Below are 23,037 nucleotides of genomic sequence, written 5' to 3' on the forward strand. Positions count from 1 at the left end.
TGACCTCTTCCCTCCACACACACTCCAGAGAGCCTTGTGTGGAATCTGAGCCAAAACAATCTCCATCTTCATTTGATCTTCTCAACCAGACTTTTGAACCTTCTGAAAACAGGCTGCCTTCTGCTCCTCTCAGCTACCCAATTATATCTCAGAAAGTGCTTGGCAGAATCCAAGAACTAGAATCACAAATCTCAGAGCTGGCAGGAACCTGAGAAGTCATCAAGTCCGGTGATGGGAAATCTTATCGAAGTCTAAACAAATAAGTCAGAGGAAAATAGAGCTGTTCTTGTTGAAGGAGAGGTGGCCCAGTGCCCCGCCCACCAGACTGTCCCTACCCCCCAGGTAACCTCCCTGAAGGCTGTGCTGTGGGCACACATTTTAAATCTCTGAAACCTAAATCAAATGACTTCTTTTCCTCCTGGGGAGACTGGACCCCAGGGATGTGGTGTGACTTGCATTTGGTCCCAGAGTGAGTTACTGTCAAAACCGTAACTAAGACTTGGACAGGAGGTCATATAGTAGGTTCACTGGCAGGACTGGAACTGGAAGGCTTGGTTTCTGACTCTCAGTCTTGAGCTCTTTCCAGCATCATGGAGTCTCTCATTGGCAAACTGGCCGAAGTGCTTTGAGATGATTAAGAGTGACAGGTCCCACCTAGTGGCACATATTCTCTGTGTCTTGAGTAAGAGCACTTAGGTCACCGGACTAAGACAGACAAGACAGGGGTTATGATCCCAGCTCCCCCACTCACTGACTGGGTGACCTCGGGTGAGCGCTTCCCCTCTTGAAGATCCGTTTACCTTTGTGAAAACATTGTGACTAAGTGGTTTCTAAGGTTCCATTCAAAATACCATTGTCTGTGTAGCAGTCAGGATAAACTAGGTCATGGTATTGTAACAACCCAAAATTTCGGAGGCTTAAAACAGCAAAGATTCATTTTTACCTCATGCTACACATGAAGGTCAGCAGAGGGGGTTTGTGCTCATCCTAGATCCTCAGGGACCTGACTGGCAGAGCAGCCACCCTCTGAAATACTGCTGCTCGCTTATAGAGAGGAGAGAGTGCTCTGAAGGACCTTGCATCTGCAGCTAACTGCTCAGCCTGGAAGTAGGACCCTTTACTTCCACTCACAACTCACTGGAACTAATCCCATGTTCCTGTCCTGTAGTTGGGTCAGCTTCCCCCATGCCATAAGGAAATCCCTGAGCACTGTTTCAAGTCACTTCAGGGACTGCCTCCCCATCATTATCTCCCTTTTCAGGCCAAACCACTGTCCCCTGAGAGCAAGCGCTGCACTTGGCCAAAAGTACCCATTTTGTCAGGTGGTGTGACATAGGGCAGGCCCTGGTCTAGTCATGTAAAGCAGGAGAACAGGCCACTTAGTGCCAGAGCGGGTGGAAGGGTTAGGACTGCAGAGGGACCCTTAACAAAATTTGGCTGCCCGAGAAATGGCCTGATGTCAGCCACATCAGTACAAAGCTGGTGTCCCGAGTGAATAAGTGGCAGTTGCGTCCTCTGTGCCAGTCAGATTCTTCTGGACCACAGAGGGCAATTGCAAATGCTACCTTCTGAGTAGACTGAGCTCTTAGAATCTGTGCAGAGGGGGGCAGTAAGGAGGCAAGCAGAACTGTGCCATGAGAAAAGGCCGAAGGCAATGGGGCGTCTGGCCCGGAAAGGAGAGACGCACGTAGACACAGGGATGACTGTGGGGGGATGGGAGGAGAGGAAATTAATTCAGTATTAGGACTAAGACAGAGCCAGGCCTAACGGATGGCTGCTGCAGGAGGAGCTCCCTCACAGAGCTGTGACCCCAGGCAGTGACTGCCTTTAGAGGCTAGAGGACCACTCAGAGCCAGCCCAGGGGTTCTGTCACCTCTCAGCTGGAAGACTTTCTCTGTCGTCACCTCTCTGCACTTGATCCCTTTACCCAGTCTGGATTTCCTCCTTCCGAAATGTTCACCTGTCTGCTGAGCACTTCCACTTGATTGCTCTGCAGTCCCCTCAAATTCTACCCACGTGAACCACCCTCACCTCTCCCTGGATGTCAGCAGCGTTGTCTTTCTCTTAGATGCTCAGCATCTCCATGGTCACCCATTCTTTCCGCTCTGCTTTTTTCCTCCAAGCTGCAAAAAACTGCCTTTTCAAAAATGTGCAGAAGAGTTTTGCGGAAGAGTTTCAGGGGAAGAACACTGCTTTAGACTGGGTTCTGTCTCCCTCTGCCAGTAAGTAAGCAGCAGCTGCTCCTTTCTGAGTTCAGGCCCCATGTCAGTAACATAATGATTCAGGCCTGGAGGGTGCTGAGGCTCCAACCTGAGACCTCATCTCCTGGCTCTTTGTCTAGACGTAGGTTACCACCACTCTGATCTTATCTTCCTCCCCTGCTTTCCATCCAGCATCCCCCTGCCACCCAGCTCAGCCTCTTCCACCTTCACCTACCTCTATAGTCAGTTATGGGCTCTTTATAGAAAATTTGTAATTATAAAAGTCATCTTTCCCATTATGGAAAATTTGGAGAGTAAAATGAAGAGAATTAAATAAGTCAGTCCATATTTATGAATGACATCTGTGTGCCAGGCTCTCAGCTAGATGGGAAGAAGACAACTGGGTGAAACCCTCAAGGAGGTCCCAATCTGGTGAGGAGACAGGCAAGTAAAGCATGACACCACCAAGTCATCAGTCCCAGGGAAGCCCAGGGACAGGGACTATGGAAAGCCAAGGTGGCTTCTAATACTGCCTGGGAGATCAAGGAAGGCTTCCTGGAAGAGATGTCAACTGAACTGAATCTCAGTTAAAAACGTTTTAGCCTGATAGCTTGACTACCTGTACATAACTGCTATTAATGTTTCTAATTATTTATAATAATTGTAGGTACCATTTATCAAGTGCATCTAGGCACTCTGCCAGGTGTTCTAATATATATTTTTTCTAATCCTGTAACAAAGCCATGAAGTGGCTCTTATTCCCCACATTTTACAAATGAGAAATCTGAAGCTGAAATAAAGCAAGTGACTTTAGAAAATCAAGCTATTATTAGTAACTATTGGGATAGGAATCAGAGATTTCTTCTTATGATACTACATTTGCCTTTTCTGGACCATATCTATATATATTTATATAAGTGGTCTTTTTTTTTTTAACCTGGTTAGTAGCCTACTGTATAAACCCCAGGGGTCTCAAGCTGGCAGCCATGTTTTATTTTGCCAACTTTTTTTTTTTAATGTGAGTATAATGCCTTAGAGGTTGGAGCGTGGACTCTCCAGCCACAGGCACCTATTTCCTATTGTATTATGTGCTTGCCTGTCAGACATTTGTACATTGTACTTGGTCCTGAAGGTGTTATGAGTTATGATCCTAGTTCCATATTTGGAATCTGCTTTTTTCACTTATTATTTCTTGATGATTTTCTCATTTTAGAATTATCCATAAGCCTAATTTTTAATTTTCTTCTGCCTTTTAAAATGTGTCACTCACTTATCTAAGAATCTCTGTCGGGCTTCCCTGGTGGCGCAGGGGTTGAGAGTCCGCCTGCCGATGCAGGGGACATGGGTTCATGCCCCGGTCCGGGAAGATCCCACATGCCACGGAGAGGCTGGGCCTGTGAGCCATGGCCGCTGAGCCTGCGCGTCCGGAGCCTGTGCTCCCCAACGGGAGAGGCCACAACAGTGAGAGGCCCGTGTAACGCAAAAAAAAAAAAAAAGAATCTCTGTCACCTTAGGTGGCTTAAATAAGTTTCTCCTCATGGCTGGTTTGCTCAGTTCTCTCAGTGTGCAGAAGCCCAGCTCCTGTCTCCTGAGCTGGCTGTTGGGAGAGGAAGATGGGGAGAGGCAGGCGCTCTTAGCTCTGATACGCACAGACTGACTTGTGCCTTAGGAGGGGTCCATACAGAGTTTGTGGGGGCCCCAGGAAAGCATGGATCACCTCCAGACAGAATAAGCAGGGCAGGCTTCATAGAGAAGATAACTGTGATCTCACTTTGAAGGATTTCACTAGCTGGAGAGTTTAATACTTAAAGCTTAGACCATTTCCACATCTTAACTAAGAGATGAAGGAGAGGTACAAATCTATCTCTGTGTACATGATGGCAGATAAAACAAAAATATAGGGAGCTATTCCATGATGAATATTCAGCTGAGGGGGACGTGCTTGTGCCAGCCCGCATCTCCACTCCCAGATCCTCACTCCACCGAGACTCACGAGGAATTTATTGCTCATTTTAATCACATCCAGAGAATGAATTGGCAGGAATATTAGGCAGATAGGCCTATCATATATATCTTATTTGCATATCCCAGTGACAGAATCACAAGCACATTTCCTATCTCTGTATTTTTTCATTTGCTTCAGGGGTAGCTGGGGATGCAGTGCTCCCCTGAGCCCCTCATTCTGGGCTGCAAGCCTGGGTGCTCCCATAAGATCTGAAGGAAGCTATCAGGAGAGAACAGGTGAGGTATACAGGAGGGTAAGAGAGTTATGTTCCTCCTGGCTTAAGGTGAAGAGCTATCCCTTCCCTGCCTTGCCCAACCTGCTCCCTGCTTCGCATCTCATTTCGAGAGCCACTGTGCCGCATGCCTGGCTCTGTGCTTGGCCCAGATGGCCCAGACAGCACCATCTGACCTTCGTTACAGGTTCTCCATGGGCCAAGAACAGCACTCCATGCTTTACGGGGACAGGCTTTTGCTTTCTTTCTTTTTCTTTTTGCTTCTTTTTTTTTTTTTTTTTTTTTTTTTTTTTTTTTTTTTTTTTTGTGGCTGCGTTGGGTCTTCATTGCTGCGCGCAGGCTTTCTCTAGTTGCGGTAAGCAGGGGCTACTCTTCATTGCGGTGCGCGGGCTTCTCATTACAGTGGCTTCTCTTGTTGCAGAGCACAGGCTCTAGGTGCACGAGCTTCAGTAGTTGTGGCACGTGGGCTCAGTAGTTGTGGCTCGCGGGCTCTAGAGCGCAGGTGCACATTGTGGCACACAGGGCTTAGTTGCTCTGCTGCATATGGGATCTTCCCGGACCAGGGCTCGAACCCGTGTCGCCTGCATTGGCAGGCGGATTCTTAACAACTGCGCCACCAGGGAAGTCCCTTCTTTTAACTTCTCAAAAACTGTTTGTTGAAACATATTTGTATAAAGTACGCGTAAGTATACAGCTCACTGTATTTTTACAAGCTGAATATACCTGATCAAGAAATAGACTATTACAAGCACTCATTTGCATCATACTCCCCTCCAGTCACTACCTATCCCTAAGGGTAAGCATTGTCCTGATTTGTTTCACTTTTACTTTTACATAATTTCAAAGATAGTACAGCAAATTCCCATAAACCTTCACCCATAATACCAGTTGTTAACATTTTATTGCACTTGCTTTATTACTTATGTATATATAAATAATATATAGAGAGAGATATGTATAATTTTCTCTGAACCATTTGAGGGTTAAGTTATATACTCGATACCCCTTTACCCCTAAATACTTGTATGAATTTCCTAAAAAATAAAGGGCATTTTCTTATATAATCTCAGTACAATCCTTAAAATCAGAGCATTAATATTGATATTAACTAGTCTATAGATGTTATTCAGATTTCACCAGTTGTCCCAATAATTCTCTTTACAAGAAAATTCTGGATCTGAAGCTGGATTCAGTTTTCATGTCTCTTTGGTCTCCTTTATTTTTTAATTGTTTTAATTAATTTTTTTTTTTGGCTGTGTTGGGTCTTTGTTGCCGCACGTGGCTTTCTCTAGTTGCAGTGAGCAGGAGCTACTCTTCGTTGCGGTGCACGGGGCTTCTCATTGCGGTGGCTTCTCTTGCTGTGGAGCACGGGCTCTAGGTGCGCTAGCTACAGTAGTTGTGGCACACAGGCTCAGTAGTTTTGTGGTTCACGGGCTCTAGAGCACAGGCTCAGTAGTTGTGGCACACGGGCTTCATTGCTCCGCGGCATGTGGGATCTTCCCGGACCAGGGCTCGAACTTGTGTCCCCTGCATTGGCAGGCAGATTCTTAACAACTGCGCCACCAGGGAAGCCCTGATCTCCTTTAATCTGGAACAGTTCCTCAGTCTGTCTTTCATGACCTTGACATTCTAACGAGTACAAGCTGGTTATTTTGTAGACCGTCCTCAATTTCGGTTTGTCTAATGTTTCCTTATGATTCAACTCAGATTATACATTTCTGGCAAGAACACCCTATGGTGTTTATTTTCAATAAATTCGTTAGGTAACCCCATGCTAAAAGTAGGAATATGAAATTTGTGTTTTAAGTCTCATCTTCCTAAACAGGCTCTGAACTTCCTGAAGGCAAGAACAGGTCTTTTCTTATCTCCAGGGTGGAAAGTGCAGGCACTGGAGTTAGACACAAGGGTTAGTGTTCTGCCTTTATTACTTGCTACCAGTGGGACCCTGCTTTAATTACTTCATCTCTGGACAGTGAGGGAGGAGGAGATCCTCTGAACTCCACAGGGCTGTGAGACTTAGAACAGTTGGTTCTAAATCAAGCAAGACTCATCAGTCCATGTTCAAACTAGTGAGTGGAAGTTTGAGGAGTAACAGGATATTTTCACAGTCACTGAGTCCCACCCCACAAGGTACTTATTAATTACAAAGGGAAAAATGTTGGAGAAACTTAGCAGAGACCACCTTAACCAAGTGATCAAAATTAACATCCCCAGCCACAGGTACAGGAGCATCACGTGCCTCCTGATGTGATGGACTGAGGAGAACATAACCCATTTTCTCACCTTAGCCACTCCTTGCGCCTCTTAACCTTCTCTCACCACTGTTGTCTCTGGATCAACCCAGCTATTTGCAAAGGAATGACATGATCTGATTTACATGTTAAAAATATGGCTCTGGCGGCAAAAGGAGGATTGACTGGAGGAGAGGAGAATGGAATCTGGGATGCTGACATAGTTGTCCTCAAGTCTGATGGGACTGATGCCTGCTCTGTACCCAGCTTTCCTCTACAAGGATGTGGATTCTGAGCTAGTTCAAGAGACTTTGAGTTCCCTTAGGTGCCCCTCTTGTCCCCCAGTCTCCTCTCCTGTCTGCTCTGTATTTCCCAGGCTCCTTTGTTGGACCCCTGGGCTCCTCTTGTCATCACCCCCCTTCTCAGGACTCTTTCCATCATCCCACACCCCTCCAGTCTCATCTGTTGCCCCATGGTCCCCTTTGTTGGCCTCTGCACCCAGTCCTCTCTCTCCCCCACAGCTTCAGGGCATGGTAGAAGCCCTGACTGTGATGTAAGTTGGGGTTGGATCAGGGAGTCAGGAGGATGGGGCATATCTGAGTGTGTGAGCAGCCAGTGGGCTCTGCCCTGACCTCCCACAAGAGACAAACTGCAGCTTGGCCTCTCTTCTCTTCCCTCCTCCATGCTTATCCTGTTCTTGTCCAGGGTCTCATTCTGCCTACCACCCCTACCCTAGCTCCTCTCTCAGTGAATGTACTACCAGGTTTATTATCAGACCTGTTCCTGAGGAATGCCCAACAGTAGGTGTGCTGCCATACCCCTTCTCCCTGTAACCCTCCTCCGCAGAGCCTCTCTGCCCAGCCACCCACTTCCTAGCGAGAGCCCAGCTAGGCTTCGCCTCAGCCTCCCAGGCCTTTCCTGTAAATGCACTCAGAGCCAGGAGGGGTGCCATATTAAATCAAGAATGATGGAAACCAGTGGCCATGATTATCCGGCCGAGATGAAGCATTGGGAGCTGGTTGCTGCTAGCTCCAGGTGGGGGCTTCTGAAGCTAATTGCATGTGGCTTTTATTAAGAAGATGATCACTCCCCCGCTCTTGCTCTCCTGGGTAGCTTCTTGGGCCTCTCAGCCCAGTGCCCCCTACTTTTGCAGGCTGGGTCATCTAACCTGTCTTCTCCTCCAGTGGAATCCTGTCAAGGCAGGGCCTTGACCTCAGTCCCTGTAGCCTTCCTCCCCATTTCCTCAGAAAGCCGGGAACAGCAGTAGCCCACATTCGTAGACCCTTACCAAGTGCCTTCTCCCATCCTTCTCTCTCCTCTCCCCCAAATAGAATATATACAGACCAAGTGTTTTCTTTTCCTAGGTTCTTCCATTGGTTAGTTTTCCACAAGCCTGAACTCATAGCTCATGCCTTAAAAAGTCATTCATTCATTCAGCATATTTTTTAATATAAACTCTGTGCTAATAAGCATTAGGAAAAGAGCATGAAGCAGTAACCTTCTACCTGGTTTAATCCCATTGTCCTGTACATTTTTATCAAAAAGTCTGATCCAGTTTCAGAAGTTTCTCTGAGGAGATATACATAGGGCTTCAGGCTGGGAGGGAGTATGCTAGAATCAGGATGTGCTCAGATTTAAGCCATAGGTTGAATCTTTCCCAGTACCATCTAGAAAGCTCCTGAGAAACCAGCCAGATCACAGTGCAACCTTTCCCCCATGCTCACCCCCATAAATGTCAAGAACCCTTTCCCATTGCCCAAGAAAATAATAGGAATACTAAGATAACCTAAAATCATGACAGTGAAGTCGAGTTATAGGAGGTAGAAATATGTCCCTGAAAAAGACTTAAGGAGGCCATGGTGGCCGTACCCAAACCAACAAAGTGGCGGGAAATGTCATGTTAGGCTTTGCCTGTAGCAAAGGAAAGAAGATATGTTTTGTGAGGCCCCATAAAGAAAGTACCTAGATGTGGAGTTCTCTACCGTGTAAGGAAAATTAACAGGCAGAGCTGAGCCACCCCAGACAGTAGAGGTGTCCTGAGAACTCAGTTGGTGTTGAGACTGTACCCTGCAGACCCAGGGTTCCTAGGGGGAGAAGCCTCAGGAGCCACACTGGGGCAAGTGGGGGCATCCACGTGGACTTGGCCTCTGGCTTCTGCTTAAGCCGGAGCAACTGTTCCCCTTATCTGTGGGCTCCGTGCAGATTAAATTAGTTAAAAGGGTTCCAGCACCAAAACAAAAATAATCAAACAAAAAAGGCACTGGGTTAGATAATCAGTTATCAAAATGCAGCAAAGGAGAAGTTACATTTATCAGAGGCCTGCCACAGGCCAGGTACTATGCTGGCCACTTGAGTCTTTCACATAGCGACTTCTACATACACATTTGTTGTATGCCAGAGACCTGCCAATTGTTTCGTATACATCACCTCACTTAATCCTCACAAGGATCCTGCAAGGTAGGTGTGAGTACCATCATCGTGTTAGAGATGCGGAAACTGAAATTCAGGGAGGTGAATTAACTTCCCCAAGGTCAGCTAACTAGTAACTGGATTAGGCGAGGTCTAAATTCACATCTTTGTGGAGCAAAGCTGCTTCTTTCTGCCACACTGTGTACCCCACTGTGAGCCAGAAGAGGAGTCAAACTCCAGATGGGGACTACTATAAGAATTCAGTGAGACACTACACATAAAGTGCTGAGTACCATGCCTTTCACACAGCAGCTGTTCCACAAACGGTAGTTACCTCATTCGGTTGGCAACATGTATTGACTTCTTCTGTGAGTAGGGCCCTATGCTAGGTGCTGGAGCTATAGCAATGAATAAAACATGGGCTTTGTCACTACGGACCTCATGTGTGGAGTAAGGAGACATAAACAGTCAGTTAAGTAAGTGCTCTGGAGGTCCCGGGGCCAGGGCAACAGGCTCCTTAGGCAATTTGGTATTTAAACTGAGATCACTTAGAGGTAGGTGGGAATAAAGAAGACTTTTGTGCTGAGGGAGCAGTGTGAGCAAAAGGCCCAGAGGCAGGAATATCCATCCCTGAGGGGAAGTGACGAAACAGACCTAACAAACCCTCCGAGGCCAGCTTCCTTCTGCAGCCAGACTGACTGTGAGCTGGCCAGGCCGCTGGCCACTGCTGTACCAGCAGGTATGTGTGCATCTCACCATCAGAGCCTTCCACCCCAGTGGACTCGAGTGCTGAAAGGGGTTGGGTGGACAGGGAGGAGGAGGCAGATATATGGCTGGAGTCGGTAGAGCCAGGTGATGTATGTGGCGCCTGAGGGAGCTGCACGATGACGCGCTGGATTCCAACCAGCAAGTGTTGCTCCGCTGGGATCAGCGCCGAATTATTGCTCGTATGAAACCCCGGAACTGATGGGAGCTTTCAGTTACAGACTGATAGGAACAGCCGAAATTGGATTGTTCGCTATTTATTTTTTTTAACTTCTGTCAAGGTCACTACCTTAACAGGAAAACACTGCCCAAGCAGCAGGTATTTTTCATCCACTCTCCCTGCAAGAGCAATCTGCAGCCACAACTTTTGTGACAGGGCCATACCTTGGCAGCTCGCTTTCTAGAAAGCTGTCAGTATTACAGGGGCCCTAGGGGGAAGAAGCCTCCTGAAGACCCAGGTCTTTCCATCCCACTTCAAGACCTGTTTCCTTCCCCCACCCTCCATCCCCTGGCCTCCATAAATGCTTTATCATCAGACCCACACACTCACCCCTCTTTGCCCAGTCTCCAGATAGTCCCACAGCTCCCACCTAGCCCAGTATTCCAGCTCCTTCAAGCCTCCTGTCTCCCAGAATTGTTCCGTGCTTTATGTATCCTTCCCTTCTCTGTACTCCTACACCACCCAGTCTAGCTGTTAATTTCTCTTTATATCTGTCATCAACTTCATTTTTGCAAATATTCACCAGATGCCTCCACTGTGCCAGGACCCGTGCCGGGAATAGCAGTGAGTAAAAGGCAGTGCCTACACCCTCAGGGGGCTCATAATTGATTTGGAAGACAGAATCACACACATGCAACAAACTGGTTTTCAAGTAATTTTTTTTTTTAGTGATAGGTACAAGGCTAGAAATAGGCACACATGCTTTGGAACCATGAGGGAAATGGCTAATTCTGCCTGAGTAGTATCTATGTACAGACCCTGCCTCACCTCCCCTGCACAACTTTGAGCTTCCTGAGAGCAAGACCTGGCTTTTCTCTTCTCCCTCGCAGCAGGACCAAGCTCGGGCCTCCTCCGTCTGCCTTTTCTGAAATGGACCAGGCCGGAGGCCAGACATATGCCAGGCACTCAGCATCATCTAAACCTCCCAGGGGGCAGGGTATAATCCTCCTCCTTCCCCCTGCCCTACCTTTCCATCACTGCATGCACAGGGCCAGGCACACAGCAATTGCTGAATAGTTGTGTTTAATTGAAATGCAGTATCATTGAAGTAGAGGGTGTTCGTAGCTCTGGTTTAAAAACCAAAATGGTTTTCAAGAGGTTAAGTGGAGGACTTCCCTGGTGGTGCAGTGGTTAAGAATCCGCCTGCCAATGCAGGGGACACGTGTCGATCCCTGGTCTGGGAAGATCCCACACGTCGTGGAACAACTAAGCCCATGTGCCACCACTACTGAGCCTGCACTCGAGCCCGTGGACCACAACTACTGAAGCCTGCACGCCTAGAGCCCGTGCTCTGCAACAAGAGAAGCCACCGCAATGAGAAGCCCACGCACCACAACAAAGAGTAGCCCTCACTCACCACAACTAAAAGAAAGCCCACATGCACCAACAAGGACCCAACACAGCCAAAAATAAAATAAATAAATAAATTTATAGAAAAAGAGGATAAGTGGAAAAGGAAAGGAACCTATATTTGTAAGCACTCAGTGCACATCAGCCATGATGCTAGGCACATTCTATATACATTATCATATTTAACCCCCAATTTACAGAGGAGAAAACTGGGGCAAAGTAACTTGCTCCAGGTAATGAGCGCATCTTGTAAGTGATAGAGCTGAGATTCGAACCAAATCTTCTGTCAGACGCCAGAGTCAAGGGTTAATTTACTAGCAGTACTTACTAGCAGGGTGAGGCAGGACCCCTGAGCAATGGCCACCCGAGGTAGGGAGATGAGGTGAGGCCTAGGTTGAGGGGCAGGGGGAGGACTGGGCCAGCCTCCAGTGGTCATGAGCCAGAGCTGTGCATCAGGACCCTCAGAGAAAAAAACCTGTGTTTTTCCCCCCTGGGTTGGGGGATAGAATGAAACTAGGATCCTCCTGGGCCCAGCACTCCTGAGCCACCTTCCCTCTCTCCCCACAGTACCAAGAGAAGCAGCGGAAACGTGAGGCTGAGGAACGGCGCCGCTTTCCCCTGGAGCAGCGGCTGAAGGAGCACATCATTGGCCAGGAGAGTGCCATCGCCACAGTAGGTGCTGGTGAGTATACGAGATGCTGGCCTGCACCAAAAAGGGCAAGGAAGCTCGCAGTCTGCCCCAGTGAGCTGTAGTCCTGCTGTCTCCATGCTGGGGAGAAGTGGCTAATAATATTACAACATAACATTTGTTGAGTACTTCCTATGTTCCAGGGAGTGTTCTAAGCTCTTTGCGTATGTTGTGTCATTTAATCTTTACAGCAACCCTATGAGGTTGGTGCCATTAAATTCCTCTTTTGCAGGTGAGGAAGCTGAGACAGAGCACTTCAGTAATTTGCTCAAGGCTGCTTTTGTATGCTTTGAATTTAACTCTGACCTTCATCTGGTCTACTGCCCCCACCCCACCCCCATTTTTCAGGTAGGGAAACTGAGACCCAGAGAGGAACAAGAGTTTGTCCATCACTAGTAATGTAGCAGTTGAGCCAGAACTAGAACTTTTATCTTCTGTCTCCCAGCACAGGACTCTGCCACACTTCAGTATAATTTGTCAGCAGCTGGTTCAATTTTGGGGAAAATATTCTGAACAAGTCTTGGAGTGCCTTCTTCTCCACCTCAGAAGTTCTTTATGTCCGATACTTTGACCCCTGGGAGCTAGACTGCCTGCTGGTGTAACTCCTAATCTAATGGCCCTCCTCCCCATGCAGATCCCACTAGAGAGATATATCAAACTAAGATTCTGCTTAGGATGGTGGCCTCACTATTGTTCCTCTACTCAGGTGCATGACTCCCTGAGGGTGACCTCAGACAGGTGAGGTAAGGTCAGTGGAACCCTATGCCTGGCCTAGACAAGGGGTATCCCCCAGGGCAGTGGTTCTCAAAGTGGTCTCTGGACCAGCAGCACCAGCATCCTCTGGGAACTTGTTGGAAATGTAGATCTGAGGCCTCAGCCCAGACCTGTGGAATAAGAAGTTCTCGCAGGGGGCCTCAGAAATCTGTGGGTTTTGTTTTTGGGGGTTATTTTTTAATTTATTTTTTTGGCCATGCCATGCAGCTTATGGGATCTTAGTTCTCCGACCAAGGATTGAACCCATACCCTCGGCAGTGAAAGCAGAGTCCTAACCACTGGGCCCCCAGGGAATTCCCCAGAAATCTGTGTTTTAACAGGCCCTGCAGGCAATCTGATGCTCAGCTCAAGTTTAAAAACTTCTTTCCGGTACTTCCCTGGAGGTCCAGTGGTTAGGACTCTGCGCTTCCACTGCAGAGGGTGCAGGTTCAATCCCTGGTCAGGGACTGGGATCCCACGTGCCACGTGGCTTGGCCAAAAAAAAAAAAAAAGAAAATTAAAAACCTCTTCCCTGTGATGTCGTGGTCAGTCCCACTCACATGTTGCATCTGGTGCTGCATCTAGTCCCACCAGATGCAGCCCAGCGACTGCCAAGGCCAGCACCAGTTCTCGCCAGTAAAAGGAGATATGAGTCTGAAATTGTGGTGCCCCTCTGGAACATTCTGGAGTGGCCTTGTCAGCCCTAGGAAACCTATTAGAGGAGTCATTGAACAATGAAGGCAGTCACCCCTGTGACACACCAAGCCCAGCCCAATCTCCATCATCCTCACACACCAGTGGGACTGTTAATTTCTCATTGTATCTGTCATCAACTTCGTTTTTGCAAGTATTCACCAGATGCCTCACACACCAGTAGGATCATGAGCCCCTCATCAGGGACCTGACCATCAGTGAATAAGAGGAGCCCATAGGGACTTCCCTGGTGGCACAGTGGGTAAGACTCCGTGCTCCCAATGCAGGGGGCCCGGGTTCAATCCCTGGTCAGGGAACTAGAGCCCACATGCATGCCGCAACTAAGAATTCACATGCCGCAACTAAGGAGCACGCTTGCCACAACTAAAGAGCCAGCAAGCTGCAACTAAGGAGCTGGCGAGCTGCAACTAAGGAGCCCACCTGCCACAACTAAGAAGACCCAGTACAACCAAAATTAATTAATTAATTTAAAAAAAAAAAAAGAGCCCATAGACCAGAGCTGCCTCACCAGCTAGAGGTCAGAAGGCTGCCTGCAGGCACACACAGGAGCCAGGGAAAGCTTTTATGAATACACAAGTTCCTGCTACTCAGGCACAGACCACACCAGGCTGCCCTTTTGGGTCTGGATACAGACAGCCACCCTCAGCCACCACCTTGGAGGTGGCAACACCCCACTCTGTGTCTGAGGTAGAGGGAAAGGAGACCTGGGAACTCTTGGAGTTGAAGAAGAGAGGAGGAGGAGCCCATGGGAGAGACAGCTGACCTAGCAGAGATCTGAGAAAGCATATCCTGCTGGAGTCCCATGTCCAGTTGGGCCAGAACTGCAGCTGCCATCATGATATTTTCCCCCCACTTCTTACACAGCCCTTTCCCAGCAGGTTGCCTGCTCCTCTTACCTCCTGCTACTCACCAGCTTCTCAAGCCCATAAGCTATGAAGCTCCCAGAAGTAGCTGGGGGGAGAGGGAGGATCAACCAGGGCTCAAATCGTAGGTGGGCCACTTACCAGCTGTGCAGCTCAGGCTGGTCATTCAGCTTCTTTGAGCATCAGTTTCCTCATCTCTGTACCGGGGAGCCAAATCCAGGACTGTCGGACTGTAAAGCACATGCTCCTTCCAGCGTGTACCAGATAGCACTCAACAAAATCTAGTCCCCTTCCTCAAGATGTTTACCACCTAGGGTTGGGTACTGTGCTCTATAGGTCAGGCCCACAGTTATTTCCTTCAACCCGGGACTTATCCCTAGTCCTAGCCCCAGACTGGCCTCTTCCCCTGGTCCTACATCACCTTGTCTGTCCCTACCCTTGGCCCAGAGCAGGAGTAGATGATTCCACTCCCCATCTCCTAGGAGCTGTCAGAATGTCTGCCCCGAGTGCTTCCTTCTACCCAAAGCTCCATTCTGTCACCCGAACTGCCTCAGATCTGGAGGCAGATCTTTGTCCTGTGGTATGTAGGTTGACCCTGCTATGGCTCCAGTGATGCTGGAAAAGATACAGAGGCCGTGGATGGCCTGGGCTGAGGGGTTGGTATGTTCTCTTCCATTTGTAAGGCAGTAACTGTGCACCCACCTTGCTAGAGGCCCTGCAGCCAGGGATCACACTGATAATAGATTGTGTTCGGCTGCCAACTCAGGTGAAGCATGAGGCACTCTTTGGGTTGAATTTGTGGCAGGTAAGCAGCAGCCAGTGCCTCAGGACCTCAAGACTGAAGTAGGTGCAGGAGAGGGAGGCGGATCTAGAGGGTAGGCCAGACCTCCCTGAGTCCTCTAGGCTAGTGTCAGATATGTGCTGGGGGCTGGCTGGGTGGAGCCTGGCACCCCAGGGGTACCACGAGGATGGGCAGGCAGAGAAGTGCCGCAGAATGAATTGATTTGATAAATGGCCATTTATTACCCTCACGAATTGACTGAAACCAATTTCGGTCACATCAACCCCTGGTAAGTGCTGGGATATTGATTTGTGCAAAGTAATACAGTGAATTTATCAGTGTGATCCCCAGCTGCAGGGCTTCTAGCAAGGCTGGCACACAGTTACCGCCTTACAAATGGAGGAGATAAAGCACCAGCCCCACAGCCCAGGCCCCCATGGCCTCTCTGGTCTTCTGGGGTCACTGGAGCCAAAGCAGGACCAACCTACAGACCACAAGCCAGAGCACTGACATTGAAAGTGAGGCTCTCCATCCAGAATGCAGAGCCGTTCTTGAACATGGGGAAGGGGAGGATGCCTGTTCTACTGGGCAGACCTCCTGGGAGCTCAGAGCCTCTGTGCCCCACCATCCTCAGAAACGTAAGCAGTTGTCTATTCAGCCCATTCAGAGCTAGACTCCGCCCCCCTCCTCCAACCCTCCTCCCATGTTCCTGTCTCAGTAAAGGCACTACCATTCCCTGGTCTCCTAAATAGAAACTTAGGTGTTTCCTTGGTCCTTCCCTCCCCCTCACCCCTCACAGCCCATCAAGTTCTATCATTGTAACTCTCTGTTCTTCTCCCCTCTGTTCCTAATACCGCTGCCCCAGCTCAGGACCTCAGTATCTCCCATGTGAACCAAGCAGTGGCCTCCTCACTGGTGTCTCTGCCTCCTTTTCTTTCCCTGTAATCACTTCTCCCCAGCTAGAGTGAGCTTTGTAAAGTGTAGGAGGAAAAAAAAAAAAAACCTGTTTAAAATCTTTGAGTGGCTGCCCTAGCCTGGCACACAGGGCCCACCCCTGCTGCTCCCCCTCCTCGGTTGCCCCCACCCGTCCCCACCTGGCACTGCACAAAATGGCTGCTTCTGCTGCCCCGCATGTGCTGTGTTGATCTCCTGCCTGCATTTGTTGATGCTGCCCCCTCTGCTTGTAATTCCCTTTCTTCTGGCCCCTTCCCCACCCCAGCCCTGCCCACCTCCCATACTTGGGCTGGTTTTTACTTAGCCTAACTCAGTTCAGGAGCAATAGACTGTAGACTCCTGAGGGCAGAGACCATGACTGAATCATTTTTGTTTTCCCGTGTCCTGGCACAGTGCTCTGCTCGAAGTAGATGCTTAGTGAAGTTTGTCAGATTAATTATTTTGGTATGGCCCTTTGTCCATCTCTGATGTGCTCTGAGGAAAGAAGAGAAGCTGTAAGCCTGCTTTCTAGTTGTTCACAAGCATACTAGGAATGTGACTGTAGCGAAATAGTTAATTACAACACCCATACTACTCAGCCTTTGACCCCTTTTCCCCAGACCTGCTCCAAGAAGCTTTTTCTGGGCAGCAGGTCATCCTGCACACCCTGTCGCTCCCTCTGACCAGGGGCCTGTCCCCAGAACCCATTGCATCTGGTCCCAGTTGACTCAAGCCCATGAACTCCCCCGGGAAGCTCTACCACCTTGACTGCTCTTCCAAGGTCTGGTCCGAATTCAGAATCTCAACATCAGCCATGTGCACACAGTAGGCGCACCATCCTGTCTTGTGCTCCACGTCCCTCTTTGACTAATCCAAAAATGTAATCTTCCTAAGCACGGCACCTTTCTGGACCCTCCCTTGGAGTCCTGTTTCTAATCTGAGAAATACATCCAGGTCATCCCTGAGTTGTAGAGAGGCAGTGACTGATTTAGAAAACTTCTTACAGTTCCACTTCCCCACCTCACCACTTCAGGTGTCCCTCCTGTGCGCCTGCCATTCTTATTGTCTGGACTGCCCTGCCCTTCCACTCACTTGCCGGGACCCTCAACACCCAGGCCTCTTCCAGGAAGCCTTCCTTAGCCCTCCACCTGGGTGCAGGGCCCTTTCTCTGGGCTTCCTGTGGACATCTTTTAAAACTGAACTTACCACATGGCATCAGTGGTCTTTCTCCCTCCCAAGGTCAGGAACTACCTCTCATTCAGGTCTGTTTCCCCAGGGTTGGTACACAGGTGTGTAAAAGGTTGAACTCAAGTGAACTCAAATGAACAAAGTCTGAGACCATCTTGACGTTCTGCCTCTCCTCAGCACAGATTCTGATCTCAGCCTCTTTCTGGAAGGGTGTCAATCTTCCCTTCAGGGATCCCTTACCTCACAGCATGCACATAGGCACATATAATGGGTGGGCTCAACAAAAGCTGTTTTTTGCAATTTTAATATGTAACCCCTTAGTAGCAATAGTTTGTCTTCAGAAAGACTAATCCTTACAGACTAAGAAGAGAACTCTCTCTCATCATCCACCAAACCCAAGGCACCAGTATCCACTCAGTCAGCAGATACTTCTTGAGCTGTGCTCCTCGAACCTATAAGCTTAGATAGGAAATTGCAAACAGACATTTAGATGACTCAGCCATGGAGTCCCTCTGAAGGACAGGTTTCCCTAGGAAGTGGCACAAGCATGGAACAAACATGTTCCAGTTAGGTTAAAAAAAATCTCTCCCACTGCATCACCAGAACTTATCAGGAAAGGAGAGTCAGCCTGCCCAGACTCCCCCGGAACCTTGAGCTAGATGGAGGCGAAGGCCTGGCATGGGAGGAGGAGGCAGTACTTTTGTCTCACTTTGGTTTTGCACACACCAGGGCTTTCCTCTGGAATGTCCCTTCATACCCAGACTGCCTGGCCATCTCTCCCTCATACTTCAGGCACAAATGGCTCTTCCCACACTTCTCCCAGTTGATCCCATCCCACTTGGAACCCACAGTTTTCATAGCAGCATTCAACCAAAAGGCACAAACCTTGTTTTAGGCTTCTTTGTAGGTGCCCCAGCACTCAACACAGAGCTTTTTTGCTGAGCAAATGAATAAGGCTCCCTGGAGAGAGGTTAAGAAGAGAGTGGAAACCTTATTCACCCAAGGGTAGTAGTAGTAGTAGTAGTAGTAGTAGTAGTAGTAACCAGTTGAAGCCATAAGAGACTCTTGGGTCCAGGCCTCACTCTTCTCTGTAAAATGGGAGTTGAAGTGTCTTTTCTTTTCCCCTTGTGATTCCAGAAAAACCAAGAATTAATTCATTTAGTCAGCACACATTAAGCCAGTGATGGGCAAGACTCCCTCAGGAAATAGAATGCCTAGCACATGCACCCACAGAATACACATGTTGAGGCACACCCTCCCCCTGATACGAGGGCAGAGACAGATGAAACCTGTTCCACTGCCCTCCTTTGAGCCTCAGTCTCTTCTTCTGTAAAATGGAGGTAATGTCTACTTCTCTGAATTATTGTAAGGATGAAAGAGAGATCTATAAAATAGCAAAGCTAATGGCAGCTGCCACTACTGCTGCTATGACTACCATTATTTTTATTATTATTACATTCTTTGCAACTTATAGCCATTAACTATACTATACTATAGCCATTAACTCATTTTAATCTTCATGTGGGGCTGACTGAGCATGTATGGCTCTTCCCATTTTATAGATGAAGAAACCAAGCCTCTAAATCAGTAAGTGTTTTACTCAAAGTCAATCAACTAATAAGTGGCAGAGCCAGGACTCCAAACTAGGTCCTGTAACTCCTGCCCTCTCCATCATACTGCCCCATAGATGAACATAGGAGTTAATGGAGCAGATGTGATGTGGTGGAATAAACAGGAAAGAGTTGTTGCAGGTGAAACTTAGGGTGGTCTGGTAGTGGTTGACATGGTCAGGAGAAGACGTTCTGGTAAGGGGAAGAACCCAGCAAGGAGGCCCTGGAGCTGGCTCAGCATGTGGAGAGGCTGCCAAACCTGTTGGAGCTTTCAGAGATGGGACTGGCCAGAGAAGGGGCTGAGCTGCCTGCTCAGGGGACCTGACACCATCTCAAGCCCAGAGAGCAGTGGTCAGGATATGGTCAGGGGCAGGGGCTCCTGAGACCATGTATGGAATGGCTGAGCCAGCCAGACTGGAAGACTGCAGTGCGGTGGCTTTCCAGGTGAGGCGAGGGAATGAGGAGATGTTGTGGTAGGGGAGAGCCAACTCCTTTCTCTAAACTCCTGAAGCACCAGTTCATGCTCAGGAGCTAGCCAGAGCCAGGGTTAAAGCCCAGGTTCACTTATTTACCTGTGTAGTCTTGAGCAGGTCACCTAACTTCTTTATATATATTTCCTCGTCTGTAAAATGGGAATCAAGTTACCTGCCTGCCAGCCTCATGGGTTCATAACCAGCCTCAAATGAAGTTATGTCTACAGAAGTTCTTTACAGACTCTGAAGTGCTAGCAGAGGAAGTTGCTGCATTTGCTTGTCCACAGAGCACCAATACCTGTGGCCACATCCCAAATGGGCCTATCCAGGTCTCTGTCTGTCCCAGCCTCTGCCCCAGCCTGACAGAACCCTGAGGCACCCAGCCTTGGTCCTCAGCCACCCTGCCAACCACACACCCCAGGGCCCGCCTTCCCCAGTCTTTCATAGCTGCTTCCATTTTTCATTCTGTCGGACGCCATCTGCTTGGCCATTTTTCTCTTCAGATATTATTAGAAATATCCAGAGTTGTAATTGTTTAATGGTTGGCATTTTGCCTGTTTCACGGGGAGCCCAGATCAAGCCCACCCCAGACTCATGCCCTGGGTCTGGCAGAATTGACCAGGGACAGCTGTGCAGTGGAGTCTGCTTGGCATTATAAAGAGCTCTCTCCCAGGTGCATTATTAGAAAAGAAGGGGGAAAAGATGGCCCCTGGCGTAATCCAATTCCGCATTCTCCATGGTGTTTTTGAACTGCATAGCCCAGAGGCATGCAGCTCTTGGTGGGCTGGGAAGCTTCCTGAAAGAGAAGTTAAGATCAGAGCCTCAGGTTCATGACACCTGGGGAACCCTGGTCCCCCAGGCCACCTGTCTGAGTGATGCCTGGATACTTTTGCCTCCCCAAATACCCCCATGAAGCCTGAATCCAGTTTTTGCTCAGCTTCTTTCCAACCTAGATTCTCAACTTAGCCAACTTTTGGAAGAGTGTGACTCCTTTCATATAACCCCTTCTCTCACCCTTGCCTCAACACACATCCACACATAATGTTCACAGAAGTCTAGCCTTTGCCATTTTACAGTATCTCCACCTCCCCAAATACCCCCACCCACAGGGTCTTGTTTCTGTCAGGACACTGGGGGCTCCCTCTCACCAGGCTGGGACTTCTCCATCTTCATCCGCAGCCTTCAGATACCTATGAGGCCTGTGGATTCCCATCATGGCCAGGCCTTCCAGAGGACCAAGCCAGTCAGTTTAGAGATGATCTGAGACCTAGCCCAAGGGAGAGGTTAGACTGAGTGTTTTCTCAGGCCCCTCTCAGGAGTCTCAGGGAGTATCTCCCGGGCAGGCAGAGTGGCTAGTCTGGTGTCCATGAGGTTGCACAGTTTTTTTTTTCTGCTGAGGCCAGAACTAGAAAGTATCTTAGGTAGAAGCATTAGAGATTGAGGTGAGAAAGCCCACAGTGTGGACCTGAACTCCTAAGACAGGGTTTCGAGACCTCTTTGATCTGCTCCCACCCACAAGTACTCATGTTCATTCCTGTCTCTCCACCTCTGTCATGCTGCTGCATTTGCCCCCTCCAGATCCCACCCAGTCTCTGTGATCTGTCATCAGTCCCACTTCTTCCAAAAGCCTTCCCTGATCTCTCCAGCCACTTCTTTGAAACCCAACCACACAGTATAGCATTTAGGATCTTTGCACCTCAAGAATGGACGATGCTTCCCTAAGACTGTCAACTCTTCCTCCATTGACTTGGTTTCCATGCCTTGTCCTCTGACATATATCCTTTTGCTCATCTCCCCTCAACGCTCTGGGGACCAGACCATATATGCTGTTCCATCTGCAGGATGACCTTGACATTGCACAATGGTCTTTCCCCTTCCTTCTTCTGATGGCCGTGTTTCCGTTTATGGCAACCCAAATTGATACTAGCTTTTGTAAGTAACCATATGTGACAAAAAAAGAAGACAGGTTTAGAGATGCAACTCTACCATCTCCACCAGTCAGCTGGTAATCTACTAGTTGTGTGACTTGGGCAGATCTCTTTATCTCTTGTTTCAGTTTCCTGTTCAGTATGATGGAGTTGAAAATAATATTTTCCACTCTGGGTATGGGTCTTGAGTAATAAAATGTTGGCGATTTTTCCATTGGGCCTAGCAGATAGCATGTTTAATAAATGATTCTTCTGATTGTTCTGCCTCATTCTGTTCCTACTCTTATACTTGAGTGATGCTTCTGAGCCTGACTCTCCCACTCTGTGGTTGGGCACTTAATTTCCTCATCTTGCACATAGAACCCTTGAAGAGGAGAGGTTAGCACTCACTCTAGCAGAGCTGAGCCCTGGGGAACCTAGTACGTGTTTATTCCCGTTCCCCTACCTCTGCCCAGTGGAGGCCATGTTGGTGGAGGTGCTAACCAGGTGGCTCACCCTTCCATGCCCTGAGCTCCACACTACCCTTCATTGGCTTCCAGAAAGTGCATTTGGCTGTATTTCCTAACAGCAGATGAGACCTTAGTTCCCCCAAATGGGAAAGAGTTCAGAGCTCACACCCCAGATCCCCAAGGGCCTGCCATGGGCTTCTGCCTCTCCCACTTGCATAGGGGCAGGCTCAGACTCCCACCAGTGGTGAGTAGATGGGTTACCAGTGGAGAGCTAAAGTTCCTCTCAAATTCTCCTTCACCAGCCCCCCACCCCCTTCACCTTCATTCACCATCCACCCGCCTTTCAGTTTCCTTGGCAACGCTGAGTGCTCATCCTGGAAAACTTTATCCGAAATCTGCTCTGGGCAGCTTTCCAAATCCATGCTAACCTGATTAGGTGTCTCTAGGGGCCTTGCCAGCTAATCAGATTAGGCAGCACTAATGGTAGTGAGGACTTTGAGTGGGCGCAGAGCAGTAAAACATATTGTATACTTAGTGATAATTATCCTGCCTTTTGTGTCATTGATTTATCTGCCTCCCTCCCTGTCCTCCCATCTTATGTGTTTGGCCATAGCGATCCGGAGGAAGGAGAATGGCTGGTACGACGAAGAACACCCTCTTGTCTTCCTCTTCCTGGGATCATCTGGAATAGGTAACTGGGAGTAGATCAGCCTGTGGGGAAGGAGAGCTGGGGGAGCCCCAGCTTCTATGGGCCAGAGTCAGACAACCCACCTCTCATTCAAATCTAGCTCCCAGAACAACTGCCTCCAAATTACAGAGCCAGCAAGAGGATCATCTGTCACATTAGGAACAGCTGGAATTATGCCCCTCCCTCTGGAAGCTGTGGTACAGGGCCTACTTCACCTGGAAGGCCAGGCCCTTGGGGTCCTGTGAGTCCTGGTCCAGCCACTCTGTAACCCCAGAGGCTGCCCTTTAGGAATTGAACCCCTCCACTGCCCAGTGCACCAGCCTTATCTAGTGTAGCCTGGGACATAACCCTCTAGGAAGCTAAAGAAAGCCCCTGATGGCCAGCACAGTGCTAAGTGCATAGCAAAATTGGTTGCAGTGAAATGGGTCGGGGATTTTTATAGCCATTTGGGCTGGATTATCTGAGGCATTCATACCCCCTCACTCTCTGCCCTCACAGATACTTCCCACTGCCACCACCACACCACCACCACCTCCCGTTGTCTTTTTATTTTTCT

General features: G+C 48.8%; 1 protein-coding gene across 3 annotated transcripts in view; it reads left to right on the plus strand.

The window, feature by feature from the left end:
* Positions 1-23,037, plus strand: part of CLPB (caseinolytic mitochondrial matrix peptidase chaperone subunit B) — a 149,011-nt gene that overhangs the window by 109,671 nt on the left and 16,303 nt on the right. For all 3 annotated transcript variants that reach the window (XM_032641087.1, XM_032641086.1, XM_032641089.1), the window contains exons 7-8: positions 11,981-12,095; positions 22,407-22,484. In XM_032641087.1, coding sequence (XP_032496978.1) covers positions 11,981-12,095; positions 22,407-22,484 — 193 coding nt within the window. The remainder of the gene's footprint in view (positions 1-11,980; positions 12,096-22,406; positions 22,485-23,037) is intronic.

The sequence above is a fragment of the Phocoena sinus genome, chromosome 8 (genome assembly GCF_008692025.1).
Source record: "Phocoena sinus isolate mPhoSin1 chromosome 8, mPhoSin1.pri, whole genome shotgun sequence".
Taxonomy (NCBI): domain Eukaryota; kingdom Metazoa; phylum Chordata; class Mammalia; order Artiodactyla; family Phocoenidae; genus Phocoena; species Phocoena sinus.